The sequence below is a fragment of the Apaloderma vittatum genome, unplaced genomic scaffold, assembly GCF_000703405.1.
Source record: "Apaloderma vittatum isolate BGI_N311 unplaced genomic scaffold, ASM70340v1 scaffold10450, whole genome shotgun sequence".
NCBI lineage: Eukaryota > Metazoa > Chordata > Aves > Trogoniformes > Trogonidae > Apaloderma > Apaloderma vittatum.
Genome location: NW_009694708.1, coordinates 51,193 through 68,060, shown reverse-complemented (window position 1 = coordinate 68,060; position 16,868 = coordinate 51,193). Strand labels below are relative to the sequence as shown.

Sequence of the window (16,868 nt, the reverse complement as noted above, 5' to 3'; positions counted from 1 at the left end):
TAGTAAAGATACCCAGGTGTCCCATTATGTTCTCCTCATTAGTTATCTCCGTTTCTTGAGGAGAGTCTCCCACTTTTTGCAGATACTGTGTGCTGCTGTAGCAGAGAGCACACAACGTGCAGAGCTGGTGTGATGGGGTGCTGCTTCATTGGATAAAACAAGATCCAGTCGTTTTAACATAACTCATCTGCAGCTCCCAGGATAATGGAGAAAGGCGAACAGTCTTGTCTCTAATTATCAAAACTTTCCTAGCAAGCAAGGTGACCCTGAGGAGGCACATCAGTATTTTTCCACCATCTCAAGCAGGAGTAAACAATTTAACTGCCACTGCTCTGCGTGGGGAGGTGTTATCAGTGGAGAAATCTCAGGAAGGACCAGGGGGGTCGAAGCCTCCCAGGCTAATGAAACAAGGCATCTGTTAGCAGAGGGCACCTAACAATTCACCCTGCCACAATTAACCCAAATTTGCTCCTGGCAAGGAGTTTCACATAAGTGGTGATGCCAACCAAGTGTCTCTGTAAGCTGCTTTCCAGCTCTCGCTATTTGCATAGCTGGATGTGTAAGTTGTACTGTAACTCAAACCATGCAAATTGATTAACAAGGTTTAAAGAAGTCGTTTTGAAAGCAGAAAAATAATGACCCACCACATTCAAATGTTGATTGTAGGAATTGATCAAAAATATTGCTCAAACTGCATAGTGATAAAAATATATTGAGCAGTGAAATCCTAGTGGGGACTGCTGCTGAATGAATTCAGTTTTGATAGTCAAGCCAGAAAGAATATAGATTTAATAGCTCATGTTTCAGCCACACTTAGGGTCCTGATCCCATATTATTCAATTGTTATTTGCTTGTATGTGTTGCATGTTAATTCTCAGCAAGTTCTCCATATAGTCCCAGACCAACGTGTTGTTTATTAGATTTATTGTTTTTTAGGCAAGGCAGAGTTTCATTTATTAAAGGTCTCCTTCATGAATTATTTCCAAATGTTTTGTCTAGTAAGGGGATATTACAAAGTATCAGAGGAGTTAGGGAAACAAGAGCTCAAGTGGCGTCTCTTCTTGAATTTGATATAACAGCTGAAACTAAGGATGAGTATTTTTCTACGCTTAACCTTACATGTCTTTGGAGGTCAAAAGATTAAGTCTCCTACCAAATCACACAGGAAAATTCTTTAGAAGCTGAGCAAGTAGCAGCTCGCATTTAGATGAGCAGGAGACCCAAGGCACTCCATAGCTCTCATCTGTGGGTAATTTGATGTTGTATGGGATCCATGCATCAGCACTTTGAGTTTCCTTGGTGTCATGCTGCCAGCCACGTGCTTTGTGCAGGACAAGGCTGACCCTGTGTGATGCACTGCATGATATGAAAAACTGTCAGTCCAATTCGATCTCATATTATTAGTAGTGATTTTAATTAGTTTAGTTGCAGTGGAATGAAAGTGGCAGAATTTGCTCCTATGTCAAATCAACTCTTGATATTTTATATGAGCTTTTTTTAGTTTTTGTTGGTTTTTTTTTTTTAATGCAAAGTAAACCAGGGCAGACTGATTGCTAGAGTTTCCCCAGGTTAGTAACATGAACCTGGTAGCATTTACAGAAGAGCCTGTGCCCTATTTCATCTCTAGGAAAAGTTCCTTTTGTCCCAAAGACTTAAAGCTCTATATTAACTATGAGGAAAATGATTCATAAAGGAAAGGATTTTTCTCAGCTAGCAGAACTGCAATAATTAATGTGATGCAGATTTTTTTATTTACATGCTGAATCTCAACGTTTTACAAAAAACTTGAAGGATTACTGATCTGAGAACTAGTTTGATGTGTTGCTCTGCACTGCACAGTTTATTAAGCCGATGCCTTGGAATAAGTCATATTTTGCAGGTCTGGGCTAACATACATAGTACTGCATAAGATTTAGTCCTAGTGATGCTTGTTCGAAAGTGTGATTAGTTCTAACTGACAGAGTTGAAGGAAATATTCAATTTTTCACATTATTTTATAAATTCAAAATGTTTTCCTTGCTGTCTGCATGATAGTTAACTATAATAAGAAGCATCAATCTTAATTTGGTGCCAGCTGGTGTGTTATAGATGTGATCTGCAGCCTCCAGTGTCAGAAAGATTCTTTTCACTGAATTGAAATGTTTTTGAATTAGACCTGCATGCTTCACTGCCAAACCCAGGAACTCAAACTCTTGGCAGTGCAAGAGAAGGCAAATTATTTTTTAAATCGTGTGATATATTTCCTTTAAATCAGACTTGCAGTTTGAGGCAATCTGATTTTCCTTATGAGTTCTGAAGATGGTAGGAATAGTGATGCTTTTGAGTTTATTTCCTCAGTCAGAAAGGATAGAAACTTATTTCTGTATAAAACCAAAATGGAGATATCCTGCCTCCAGGAGCTGGGGCTTTCAGAAAAATGTGAATTACTAGAGGACTTGCACTAAAAATTAGATGAGTGAAGAGTATCTTCGTAGACCGTTTGCTCTTCTTGCAGCAGTCCTGAATGCTGGCAGAAAGGTAAATTTCTTTTGGTGTTTCTAGCTGCAGATGGGGAAGGTTGCACCATGTTAAATAATGCAAAGTACCTTTGCCCGCATGAGCTTGGATCTTTGGCACAGTTTCTTGTGATTGCTTCTTTGCTAACTATTTTGACAATCTTTCAAATGCTAAAATTGCTGCCCTCTCACATCACTCTGCCCTTTCACATATCCGTAGAGCTGGATTTCTGACTGGTCAGCGCTCAGCTCTGTTTGATTTTCAAGGGAGTTGTGGCCCTTCTGGATGCCCCAGAAGAGTCTGAGGGTTTGGCCAAAACACTCACAGAGCCAAGGAGACCTCTCTCACAGTCTAGTAGTCATATCTGCGCACCATTTGCTGTGCTTGCAGGAAACAGTGAAGTCCCAGATGGTAAGAAGCAGGTGATTAATTTGCACATCATCCCCATCTTCTCCAGATCCCCTCTTCAGATGTAAACAGCTGTATCAGCTAAATCCAGCCAGCCCAGTAGCCTGTGTCCAAGAATGGTCAACAGTGAATGTGCCAAAGAAAGTAGGAAGGTGAAGTAAGCAAACAGTGATACTTCCCCAGAATATTCTCCAGCCTCCCCATTGCATTTCTAGGTCTTCCTCACCCAGATGGAAATCTTTGGTGCAGATGGTTTTTGTTCCATGAATACATCCCATCATTTTGTAAACCTATGCAACCAGCCCTGATGTCCCCCAATGGCAAGGAGCTGCAGAGCTTACCTACTCACTGAACCATCATAGAGCTCCGTGCTGCTCTGGGTAACAGGAGCTGATTCCATCCTTGCTCATTAGATTTCTACATCAGTTTGAGACGTGTCTGTCCTGCAGCCAGAGTTTTCACTGCAGATATATAGACCCAGGCAGATGTATTTGTATGCATATACATAGCAGTATATCGAATTATGGCTGCAGGGATTGGATATTTGGTCACTGACCTCCACTTCTGTGCACGCTGTCATCACTTCATAGCTGTTGGTACCTGAGCTGGTTAGATGAACTTTTTCTCTGCATAATACAGTTTTAGTGATTCTGCAACAAAATCAGCCTTTGTTTTTCATAAGCAACAGCTTTGAGCATATCATGATGGAAAGCCTACATCATGTCTGGCTTTTGCTGGTGTGAGCACTGGGACTTCTGAGATGTTTCACAGTGGGGAGAAGGGTAACTGGCCTCTTGGCTAAGACTGCACAGCACAGAAAAACACCTTATCACCTTAAAGAAGAAATCTTTGTCCCTTTTATCTGTTTTTCCTCAGTGCTGTTTTCTGCCTAAAATTTATTCATTCACTGCCTGTCCAAACTTTCTCCCAAAGGCCCCATTGAGTTCTCCTGTCTGCTAGAATATTTCTTAGCTCGGTTCCTGTACCCATCTGGAGAAGGATAAATTTTGCCTTGTATGACTTCTGAGACACTGTTTAACAAGAGCCTTTCCTCCCTGGGTCCAAGTACTTGGTTTTTTCCCTTTGCAAGCTCCTGGGGGGTTTGATAAGACCTTTTTCCACCTGATAGGTCTAGGTGTGAGCTGCTGTCTCACAAATTGGAAAGTCAGTCCATGATGCAAGGCTGAGGAGAAATCTGCCTCCTCCCAACTTCTGTATGAGAGAGTTACTAAAATATAAAATACAGAGTAGTGTATAGAAATAATATCTCTTATATAGTTACATGCCATATGATTCTCTCTCTATATATATACAAACATGCTTGAATATATATGTATGCATTAGTACAGGCATATGTACATAATACACCAACAAATTTTTGTTCATATGTCAGTGATACCATTGTAGCTATTTCAGTAAAAATTATGCCTGTCACCAACACCCTACACATGTCCTCCTGATTTCTGTGATTCTTTCAGTCTCCAAATCCTTACAACCATGTTCCTGCCAGCTTTAATCCAGTAGTATCCAAATCCTGACTCTCTGTTTCTTTTTCCTCCGACCAAGTGCAAAATGTGTGCAAGTTCCCACTCTGTTTTACGACATTCTCTTTTCCGGTGGTGTTTTGGATGCTGTGAGAACAGGGGCAGGAGGTCTTCCCAGAGCTTCGTCTCCATTCAGGAGAGTTATCAGGACCGCTCAGCACTCAGGCTAGTGCAGATTTGGGAGATAATACGCAGGGATCTCAAGACATCTCTTAGAAGAGAGGCTTTGAAAAGTCTGCAGGCAGTTTCAGCCCCAAGCACCTCTGTATTCCCAGCCCAGCCCTGGGCTTTCCCTGGAGGTGTGCACATCATGCAATGTATACGTGCCTCTGAGTAGCTTGTGTTTCAGACCTACCAGTTAAATTTTCTACTGCAACTCTGAATTTATTTTTTTTTTCATTTAGTTGCACTGTGTAAAATTAAACTTGAATGAATAATCACCACTCTCTACTCAGTGAACTGCAGTTAATAGGGACAAAGTATAGTACATTAATCTCTGTATTTATAAGGGAAGACATGTCTTTGTGGAGAATCTGGTTGATTTTGTTTTCAGTACATTCCTTAGCACATTTATGACAGGCACACAAGACTCAGAAGTGTGTGAGGGAAACATCAAATTCAAGAACCTAGAAACGCTTCCAAGTTTTTATACTTTCTGAAGAGAATAAACCATAGTATAAGGGGATCTTGGCTTCACCACTCAAATCCAGTGACCAGTGGCTCATGGAAGAAGTGAATAGGTTTAGTTCATCATGTCCTAGCCTTTCTGAGGGACCCGGTGCAGATCTCTCCTCACTGAACTAAAAATAATGAGAAGATCTTCTTAAGTTTATGGATGGTGATTTCCTTTATTTGTGGTTTGAGTATACATTCTGCAACACGCATGCAGAGGTTCAGAGCAAGCGTCTTTGCTTAAATTAACTGTGTATTACTTTAAATTCAGAAAGGAAACATGTATTTTGCTCATGTTTCAGTGAGAAAATCATAATAGTCCCTATTATTGAATCCCATCTTTTTAACTGCATTCTGCAGCCGCTGAAAGCAGGACTCTAATTCTGTCCTGTGTCCACCTCAGAGAGAAAATCCATTAAGCAATTTTGTACATTTCAAAAATGTTCTATTTCTTATAAATTATGTAACTGTGCTGAGTATGTCTGTAAACCTGAGTAATCTGTAAAGTCATAGAGAAGCCAGCAAAGAGAGATGCTGTTCTTTTTCTCACCAACAAGGAGGGGCTGGTGGGGAATCTGAAGCTCAAGGGCAACCTTGGCTACAGTGACCATGAAACAGCTGAGTTCAAGATCCTTAGGGGAGTGAGGAGGGTGCACAGCCTGGACTTCAGGAGAGCAGACTTTGGCCTCTACCTGATCGGCAGAATACCATGGAATAGAGCCCTGATGGTAAGAGAGGCCCAAGAAAGCTGCTCAGTATTCAAGGCTTACCTCCACCAAGCTCAGGAGTGATGCATCTCAACAAAGAGGTCATCCATTTGGAATGCCAAAAGGCCTACATGGATGAACAAGGAGCTCCTGGACAAACTCAAACACAAAAAGGAAGCCTGGAGAGAGTGGAAGCAAGGACATGTAGCCTGAAAGGAATGCAGAGAAATTGTTTGAGCAGCCAGGGGTCAGGTTAGGAAAGCTAAAGCCCTGCTAGAATTAGATCTGGCCATGAACATCAAGGGCAGCAAGAAAAGCTTCTATAAGTATGACAGTGGTAAAAGAAAGACTAGAGAAAAAGTGGGCCCTCTTCAGAAAAAAATAGGACCTGGTTACAAGAGACATGGAGAAAGGTGAAGCACTCTGTTTTCACTGGCAAGTGCTCCAGCCACACCACCCAAGTCACAGAAGGCAAAAGCAGGGTTACAGCATTATCATCTACCTGGATTTGTGTAAAGCATTTGACATTGTCTTACATGACATGCTTGTCTCTAAATTGGAGAGACATGGATTTGATGGATGGACCCTTCTGTGGATAAGGAATTGGCTGGATGGTCACACTGGAAGAGTTGCAGTCAACAGCTTGATGTCCAAGTAGAGACCAGTCATGAGTGGTGTTCTTCAGGGGTCTATACTGGGAATGGTGTGGTTTAACATTTTTGTCAGTGACACTGACGGTGGGATCAAGTTTGCTGATAGCACCAAGCTGTGTGGTGTGGCCAATACGCTGGAGGGAAGGGGTGGCATCCAGAGAGACTTTGACAGGCTTAAGAGGTAGGCTCATGCAAACCTCATGAATTTCAACAAGGCTAGTGCACAATGCTGCACATGGGTTAGGTAGTCCCAAGCAAAAAGGCAGGCTGGGCAGTGAGTGGGTTGAGAGTGGCTCTGCAGAGAAGGACTTGGGCGTGTTGGTTGAGTAGAAACTCAACATGACTTGACAATGTCCACTTGCAGCCCAGAAAGCCAACTATATCCTGGGCTTTGTCAAAAGAAGTGTGACCAGCACATCGAGGGTAGTACCTCTCTCCACTTTCGTGAGACTCCATTTGGAGTACTGCACCCAGCTCTGGGGTCCCCAACACAAGAAAGACATTGACCTATTGGATTGAGTCCAGAGGAGGGCCATGAAGATAATCAGGGGACTGGAGCACCTCTCCTACAAGGACAGGCTGAGAGAGTTGTGGTTGTTCAGCCTGGAGAAGAGAAGACTCCAGGGACATAGCGGCCTCCCAGTACTTAAAGGGGTCCTACATGAAAGCTGAAGAGGGACTTCTTTACAAGGACATGTAAGTGACAGGACAAGGGGTAGTAAAAACTGAAAGAGGGTAGATATCAGGAAGACATTCTTTACCGTGAGGGTGGCGAGACACCGGAGCAGGTTGCCCAGAGAAGTTGTGGAGGATGCTCCCTCTCTGTTCAAGGCTAAGCTGGACAGGGCTTTGAGCAACCTGGTCTAGTGGGAGGTGTCCTTGCCCATGGCAAGAGGATGGGAACTAGATGATCTTTAATGTCCTTTCCAATACAAATCATTCTATGAGTCTTTGAAAACAAGTTTTGAACTCGGATATAGACAAGGACAATTAACTGCAAAGGATAATTTCAAAACATCCTTTACATTGGATAAATGATATGTTACTAGGAAATGCTCAGTGATAAAGAGAGCATTTTAAAGCAATTTGATCTATAAATTACACTAGCTATATTATGTATTGTAGCTAATTCTACGTATTTTGATGTAATTAAAGGCAGTTCAATGAGAATGAAGTTATAGCCTTTCTAAAGAATGACTGCTATGTAGACTTTTATTAAAAAATAAAAACAAGGAAATGAAGATGAGAACTTCCACATTTTATTTAAGTCTGCACGAGAAGTTATAGATATGGTTTACTGGATACAATACCTAAAGAAGAAATGGAAATACTCTACTCCCCAAAAGTAATGAGATTGGTTAAATTATTATTCTGATCTGTGCTCCCAAAATAGAGTTGAGTGAAATTTTTCAAGTTCTTAAAAGAGGAAATGTTAAAATGTATTACCTTTTTTTTATCAAAAAATGGTAAAATCACTACCCTTTACCAAGGGGCTGCTTGAGGTACCTGAAATCAATAGTGATGCCACCACTGACTGACTGATTTTAGTTTCCTGTTAGTAATTGCCAAACTCAAGAGCCTGGATATCACTGGGGTCTGAAACAAAAGACACCCGTTGTACCACGGTTTTTGCTTCAGGATTTGAGGTGTCAGCCACAGGTCACACACCATAGCCCTTGCCCAGCTCGTGGCTGGCGAGCAGCTGGGCAGCAAGAGGCAGCTTTTGGATGCTTCAATGCACTTTTTGTTGCTGCCACTAGGTCTTCTCAGGGCAACCATAAGGTTCAAACCTGGAAGTGTATCTCCAGTCTGTATCCATGCTAGTGTTTTGGTTTGGTCAGGGGTGTGATTTTGATGTCCTGACCCTCTCAACTTTTCCTGCTTTGATGTCTAGCACGACTGTCTAGGGAAGTGGATTCCTTGCAGAGAAAAGGAAACCGGGGTGTGTCAGAACACATCATATTAATTTCCACCCACTAGAGCTCTTCTGTCTATGGGACTGGACTACAGCTAGTCCTAGGTCATCAAAATGTGCAAGTCCTCAGCATCAGCCATTCTGCTACACTGCCTACCGACGTAAAAGTAGCCTTCAGGTGGAATACATCTGATTGAAATTATTCATATGTGCAGATATCTAAGGTGTCAAACCCTTTGTTACTCAGCAAACTTTTAAATACAGACTTAAGGGTAAGCTTTTCCTTAAGTAATTGTGTTTGGGTTTAGAACTAGGTTTCTGGATGTGTTTAAGGTTTAGAGCTGGTTGGTTATTTAGAGGTTAAAAGTCTTAGGGAAGTTTTTGGTGGGCTTTTCAGAAGGACTGTTGCTACTCACACTGAATTTAAGATGTTTCAACATTCTTTAAAATGTGGTCCTTTGTGCCCTGGAAACTGACTCTTCCACCACACTGGAAAGCTGTGGTGATGTAGGAATCTAGATGTCGTGGTCTTTTGGTAAGAGCGGGGTTCCTATGTCACCTTGGAGCAGACCCTCAGAAATATTCAGTCACCTTAACATTAGTTAAGTGCTTTTTATATTCAGGACATTTTGAAAAAATCCATTGTCTGCTACCTGCACCTTCAGCTACAAGGAGACCTTTACTGTCTGGCTTTTATGGTTTGTGCCACTTCTTGGAGCCATCTATAAATATCTTAAAAAACTGAGGCTGCCACTAAGATGCTGAAGTATATCAGATGCTTTTAAAACTTTTACCCTCACTAATTTTCACAATTGGGAGCTTATTTTAAAATATTTGGAAGCATAACACAGTTTGGGAAAGAATCGTTTATGTACTGAAGAACACAACATAAGCATTACCTTCTAACAAATTTGTCCTGCTGTTTTTCAGGTAAAGGTGATGTGTTTGGTGATATCTTCTGGAAGGAAACCAGTCTGGCCCATGCATGTGCCAATGTACGAGCTCTGACATACTGCGATTTACATATTATTAAACGAGAAGCCTTGCTTAAAGTGTTGGACTTTTATACTGCTTTTGCCAACTCATTCTCAAGGAATCTCACGCTCACCTGCAATCTGCGGAAACGGGTAAGGCGATAGCTCTTGTTTTCCCTTCTTCTCTCACCCAGAGATTGTGTGTTCTTGGGGATTTTGTAGTGTTTAACAACCACCAGTTTACTCCTGGTGTTTTCAGGCTGTTGCAGATTAACTGGCTTGTCCATAAATGTTGTCTCTGTTTGTTAACGATGGGTCAATAAAAGTTACCTGTAGATTTGCAGCTCTGAGAAACAATCCTAGCAGGGTGACATATGAATTACATTTCCTTTCCTTTTCCTCACAGTAGCTGGTTTGGGGCTTTTTTTGGCCATTTCATAATGTATAAAGTTACATTTTGCAGTCTGATAGAATCCAGATTCTGTATTCTTCAGAGGTGAGGTTTAGTCTCTCACCTGTTAATATATAGGTCAGAGGACAGTCTGATGGATCTGCTTGGTATAGACCATCTAAGAGAAATTTATTAGTGTTAAATAAATAAAATATTCTCAGCAGCAATACAGAAGTATTGCTTCTCTCACTTGCCTAGTTTAGAATTTTAATACACCAAGGTTAATAAAGCCTGCTAGTGATTTTACATTCACAGCTCGCTTCTTAAAACCCTCCTGCTCATTTTATAATCAATCAGCAATGCTCGCTATCCATTAGTCCTTTCAAAGAACACTCCATCGAAAAATTAATTAGCTCTAAAGACATATCTTGAAAACAGGTTAAGGGATTCTTTAGTTCACATTGCAGCTGCAAAATCTAATCTTTATGATTTTTTTTTTAAGATTGATGAGGGTTATATAAATTTCATTTGCATAGAGAAATATCATAACTATGATTTATAGATTATTGAGCATTAACTGTGATCCTTTAGCTGCTGAAACACATTTTTCTGCAGTTGAACCTTGGGCACCTCACTTGACAATGTACCAAGGCCGCCTCAGAATTTCAAAAGACAATTTCAGCCTCTGCAGTAACAGGAGTTCAACACTACTAGAATTTTACTTTTCTGAGTCTAGTTTCTCTCCGGCCACTAGAGTGTCTTACAAATGCTTCTTGTGAAGGAGGCTTAATTTTTAGTGCATTCTTTGTACTCATTAATATACCAAGTACGGCACAAAATACCCGTGGCATAAAACAGATGCAATGGGATTACAGTCCCACTCTGTCTGTGCTGGAGCCTGAAAGATCTGAATTATAATCAGGTTTGGTTCCAGCTTGTCAGCTTACCTCTGACTTGAAGGTTGCATCAGACCCGAAGAAGGGCTTTAGGGCTTGAAAGCTGGTTTGGTGTTTATAGCTTATTGCTTCTCTATTGATAAGACATCCTCAAGCCTTGACTTGAGCATCCCCCCCTTGCCACCTCGCCTACCTGCAACATGCCACCAGCTACAGTCTCGTGATGACAGTTCGGCTCAGGCGTTGCTGACGGTGATTTCTTGGGACAAAATAATGCCACATACATTGTGCAAAAAATGTATTCTTTCCTTCTTAAAACTGTGAAATTGTCACTTCAGCTAGCTTCCTGGGACTGCCTTCCCCCATTAGCCATGGCAAGGTTGTGTACAGCAAAAACACGTACATATGTTTTCCTGACAGGGCAATGTGCTGGAGTTCAAATCTGTAGTCCAGGGATTCATATGGGGAATAGTCTTATGGCTGGGTTTTCGTGGATTTTTTTTGTATCTCACACACCTTTTTTAGGGACAGCTGGTTCCCTGGCAGGGCCCTGACACAGGGAGTCATTGAGAGGAAGACTCTTGGAGTTCACTTCACCAGTACAGATACCTGCTCTCTAGCTCACTGCCATAGGGGCAGTGACTCGAAGCAAGAAGGAACAGTACTTCTGAAGAAATAATAGATTTTGCAGAAGGAAAAGAAAGGAAATGCTGGTTGAAGGTTTAAGTGGGCACTACATGAGAGTGGATGGGGAGGCAAAGAAAAATTGTGTCAGTGTGATACATGCAGGGTGGTGTTCCAGTCACTAGAAGTTGGGTGATGATATCCAAGCTAGTCACCAGTCACCTTCATAGCCCATGAGGAATGGTTCCTCCAGAAGGCAATCACAATCTGGGGTAGGAAAACCATCCCCTGTCTGTTGACTTTTGAGAGAGTCTATGATTACTAACTTTTAAATCTTAGGGTACATCAAATGAACTCCACCTATGATGTCTCCTACAGTTTAATTCAAGAACGATTTTGGGACAAGTCTTACTTCTAGTATTGCGGTAAGATGTGCTGAGCCAGAGCCCACTTTGCAGAAATGCTGTGCATTGTTCCCAGGCACAAATTAGATCATGCTGCTTTCATCACCAGGGATACAGTCTAAGTCTTGTTACATAAAGTTATTCAGGGGACTGTTTCAAACCTCATATCTGCTGAAAGTGTATGTGATTCCCTGTTGGGCACAGAAGTGTTTGACGGTGAGTTCCTCTCTTAGGAAAAGTAGTGTCATCTGGGACAGTTTCATCAGGAGAGCAGAAAGCAGGTGTTCAGGCAATGAAACCAGGCTGACAGAGCTGCACTGTACTGCAGCAGTTTGTGCTGGAGTCATGCAATCTAAATGGAAAGAAAATCATTGTCTCCTTTAATTGATTTCAATAGAAATATACTTAGCACTTTTCTACATAGTCATCACTCACAAGATTTGACATTTAATTATAACAAAAATACACTCCTTGCAGTTCTGTGCTCAAGAAAATGACTCTTCTTACTGTCAAAAATATATAGATAGAATTATTTTCTCATCAGGTCTGCTCTTTGAAATACACTTACATGGATATGGGTGCATGCACACGTGTTTGTGCTGCACTGTCCCTCCACCAGCACTTAGGTGTAGTCCATAGACTGCAAAACAATTTAAATGTTCAAAAGGCTAATAAATTAATAATAATAATGAGCACAAAAGGTTAGTTCCACATGACAGGGAAGAGAAAGTCTTGCTAAAGTGGTAAAACAGTGTTTTCTCGCTCCCAAATAACATGTAGAGTCCTGGCAAGTTGAATGACCTACTTAAGGCATCTGCTCAGGTTGCTATTATCAACTCTGGATTTTTGTTGTCTTTTTTTTGTGGTAGGTACCTCGGCCATCATACTGCATTTATGAGTCCATATAGTGAGCATGTCTACTAGCTTTTCAACCTACAGTGATCTCTCCTGCCCAGGGTGGTGATTTGACTTTTAATCTGTAATTCCCAAATATTGCAGCATATCACGTTTCGTGCTCTGAAATCTTTATGGCACGTCTAATGTCACTAATGCACACACCAAAGCGGAACCAGGACTTTGAACTTTTTTTCCCAGACAGGGAAAATAATTAATATGGAAAGATATTCTTTAAAATCACAATGAGATTATATAGCTGCCTCTGAGGAATGAAAGTTGTAAAACAGTATCTGGGATGAGTCTTCAAAGAGTTAATTACTGCCTTCTGATGTTGGAAGAGAATATTAATAATGCCTAATTCATTAAGTGCCTTTTAAGGTTTCACACAGCTGGAGGAGGGCCTCTGCAAGCTTGAGCCATGGAGCTTGACCTGAGGAGAAGAGCCAAGATAGAGCTCTAGGAGACTCAAACCCATATAAATAACTGTCCATTTTATTGGCAGTCAGAATTCAGGAAGGTCTACATCAAGCTACCAAATGTGTTTCCACAGAAAACAAGTGTTCAGGTGAAATGCTTTAAAATATTCTTTTTCCTTCCACATTATTGCTTCTGTTTGCCCCAGCTAATGTACCACCTCCACCTAACTGCTCGACCAACACAGTCTATGCAAGTACAGGAAGAAATCAAACTTTTGGCCCTCCTAAAACCACTGCTAAAGTTCTCCTGCGCTTCAGTAAGGCAAAGATTTCCCCTACAACTTTTAAGCTATACAGTCACCTCCTGCTGTTTTCAACCGTGAGCAAAATGAGCTGAGTTAAAGGAATGAGTCAGGAGCAGCCAGGGAAGAGGACGATGTCCGCATAGGACCTCTGGTCCGTTTTCTCCTGGAAAGTGTGCTGCAGAATGAGACAGAGAGACGTGAGGAGAAACGAGTGCATTTAAGGCAGTGAAAAACCACCCGGAGAGGCTCAATTCTTTTCCCTGTGATGCTCTTAAAGCGAGAGACAACACTGTGAGCAACCAATGTGTCTAATTCCTTCAGAACACTGTGAATCTCTGAGGCTTTTTAGTGGGTAAGGCCATTGGACTGTCTTAATACACATGTCCTGTTTTTCTTTCTAGTTCAGATTAGAATAATTTCTTTTTAAATTTGCTTTCTGTTTTTTTTCTTGAGGTTTTAATGGATTGCATGTGGTTTCTCTGATGAATCACTCATCATTTCTGTGTCACATAAGTTTCTGAAAAGCTTCATTTTAATTTGAATTTTGCGTTCATGTCGCCTCAAAGTGAAGGTCATACCAAGGTCCATTCAGGATCTCCCTTTTTGTTCATTTTTAAGACTCTCCAGATGGCATGTTATACTAGCAAGTGTCCTGGTGCAAAAGCAATGTCAGAGGCACAAAGCATTGCTCTGCATATTGGCCCTCACTCCTGAAGATTGCACATGTTCTGGTGAACCTGAGGACTTTCGCAGGTTTTGAGCTCTGAAAGCTGTTCACAGTTAGAGCAGCTTAGTTCAGAGCTGTTTGCGCTTTGCCAGCTGGTGCTTACACTCAGTCCCAATCAGTTATGAGGAGTGACTTGCTTACGTAGAAAGGGATCAGAGCATTGTCCCTGGGTAACTCTAGCAAACAGAAGGCTGTGGGGTAACTGTGGAGCAGGATGTGCTGAGCACCTCCTCTGCCCGGTGATCCGTCTGCACGGGCTGGGCCATCATGCTTTTTCACCATTTTTCATTTTGTTAATGGGAGTGTTCTCCACGTGGGACAGTGATGATGGCAAAAGTCACTTGAGGAAAAAAGTTTTCCATTATTATTAATGAAGAGAGGGGAGAAAAACATAGTGCTTAGGGAGCTGCTGTGACTAATAATGTAGATCAGCTAGTGGGGGCTTCAGTGGGGTCTTGAACTCCTGCCTGTGATAGGGAATTTGCCCATGCCTAGGCTGGTACTCGATCCTCACCCATCTGTCACTCTTGGCACTTTCCTTTTGGCCAGCATGCTTTTGGCATGACCTATCTCAGAGCTTGTTTGTAACTCAATGGCTTACTCAAACCTATTGAAAATTAATTTGGTCAACTTCTTGATGGCAACATGAATGGTGTGTTTCCTTTTCCTGTCTGTAGCTTTTTAGGGACTCAAAGCATCTGCAGGCTAACACATCTTTGCTGCTTGCTGAGGCAAGAGGACACAGAGGGGTTCCCCGGCCAGACATGAGGGACACTTCTTCAGGGCAAAACACAGCATGGTGTTAGTCATAGCCCATAGTTGGGCTGCCCAAGACATTGTGTTTGGGTGTTTATAGCTCTTACTCCCTTATTGCAGTAACAGGCAACTCTGTTGTGACCGTGGGAAAGGATTTCTCAGCTGTTTAAGCCAAAGGTCTCACCTCTTACTTTTCCTCCGCACACTCTCCTCATCTGTAATTCCAACAAAAGTAAAGCACCTTATTCCCTTTCTTCCTCATTTTTTTAAGTAATAAGTTTAGTTCATTTGGGGCATGCTTCCTCTGTAGAGTTCACAGACAAACCTTGCCTTTAATTTCACCAAATTCCTTTCGCCATCTTCATGTGAGAAAGGAAAGATGATTTTACCTTGTATCAGGATGCTTCTGCCCTTTCCTGTCCCTCTCTGGTCTTTAGTTGCTTCGGTCTTGTCGTCTTTTATATGAAAATGAAGTCCTATAGTTATAGTTTAGCTGTAATGACAATTTAGCATGATTACAGAGCAAATAAGTTATATACTCAAAAATCAATTTGCTTTTGTTTTGTTCACATCTTAGCAGACCCTGCAGGGTCCATTATGCTTGAAGAAGCTTTCAATTCAGACAGATTTTTTCTATTTTATTGTTTGATTTCATTTCATTCACAGTTATCTTCAGATATGTTAATATTCCATTGCAATATTTCCTAAAAGACTCTTCTGCTGATTTAGATCTAATACCACTTCTGATGGTGTCTAGACTTGTATATTTAATGTGCATGGGACAAAAGAGCCCACTTCAAACATTGTGGCCTTGTCCAGACTGCCAGTCAGTCCCTGTCTGGTCCGTGCCCAGGAATGTCTTGAGAAACTGCTAAGTCTGGGCCAAAGTCATGTGAGGAATTTATCAGGATGGAGAATGGAGTAATTCCTTGTGTGTTGGTAGCTGTGTGATTACAGACAGACCATCACACCGTGCTACACCTTCTGCCATCAAGAGACCCGTGTGATTCCTTTTGAGTGAGGATTACAAGTCTGAGGCTATAGTTTTCTCTGCAGCTCTTCCCTCCCCTGAGCAATTCCTTGTATCTTTACTCTTCTTCAGGGACATGGGGATTTGAGTTTAAGGCAGTCAAAGCAAGGAAGTTAGTCCTTGGAGGACAGTTCATGACTTTGATAGGTAGAAGAGTAGCATAAAAATTCAAAGAGAAAGCTGCAGTAGCATTAACTTCACCCCTCTGTGCCTGCCAGACGGCATGGGACAGCTGTCTGAGCAGAGCGATTGCTGTAAAATCTGTTGGTGGATTGGCTTTTTCACTGCTTTTTTTTAGTAGCTGTGAGCCTGAATCTTTTCTGCGTGCCTCACTCCCTTCCCTCTCCTTTTTGCCACTTCATCATCTCCCTTACGGTGGTCTCTTCTGGGCACCGTTTGGGTCATACAGACCTGGGAAATCAAGGGTATGGGAGCAATTGCACCTCTGAACCCCTCGCTGGAGGCACAGAGGTTTTCTCTCCTTTGACAAGTGCAGTCTTGTCTGTCGCTCTATTCACAGACAGGTGTGGAAGTGGGTGATAAACCTGAAGTGTCTTGAATGCATCCAGAGGAGGGCAACAAAGCTGATGAAAGGGCTGGAAGGAATGTTTTCTGAGGAGAGGCTGAGGACTTTGGGCTTGTCTAGTTTGGAGAAAAGAAGGCTGAGGCATGACCTCATTTCTTGCTACAGTTTCCTGAGGAGAAATGGAGAATCAAGTGCTGAGCTCTTCTGCCTGGAATTTGGTGATAGGAGGCATGGGAATGGTTCAGAGCTGTGCCAGGGGAGGTTTAGACTGGACATTAGGAAGCATTTCTTTACTGAGAGAGTGGTCAAGCACTGGAGCAGGCTTCCCAGAGGGCTTGTTGATGCCCCAAGCCTGTCAGTGTTTAAGAGGCATTTGAACAATGTCCTTAATACCATACTTGAACTTTTGGTCGGCCCTGAATTGGTCAGGCAGTTGAACTAGATGATCACTGTAGGTTCCTTCCAACTGAAAAGATTCTCCTCTCCTCTCCTCTCCTCTCCTCTCCTCTCCTCTCCTCTCCTCTCCT

General features: G+C 42.0%; 1 protein-coding gene across 1 annotated transcript in view; it reads left to right on the top strand.

The window, feature by feature from the left end:
* KCNH5 (potassium voltage-gated channel, subfamily H (eag-related), member 5) overlaps window positions 1-16,868 on the top strand; it is a gene marked incomplete at its 5' end in the record, with an annotated part of 97,946 nt that overhangs the window by 57,399 nt on the left and 23,679 nt on the right. The window contains one exon of the mRNA XM_009868476.1: window positions 9,326-9,522. Coding sequence (XP_009866778.1) covers window positions 9,326-9,522 — 197 coding nt within the window. The remainder of the gene's footprint in view (window positions 1-9,325; window positions 9,523-16,868) is intronic.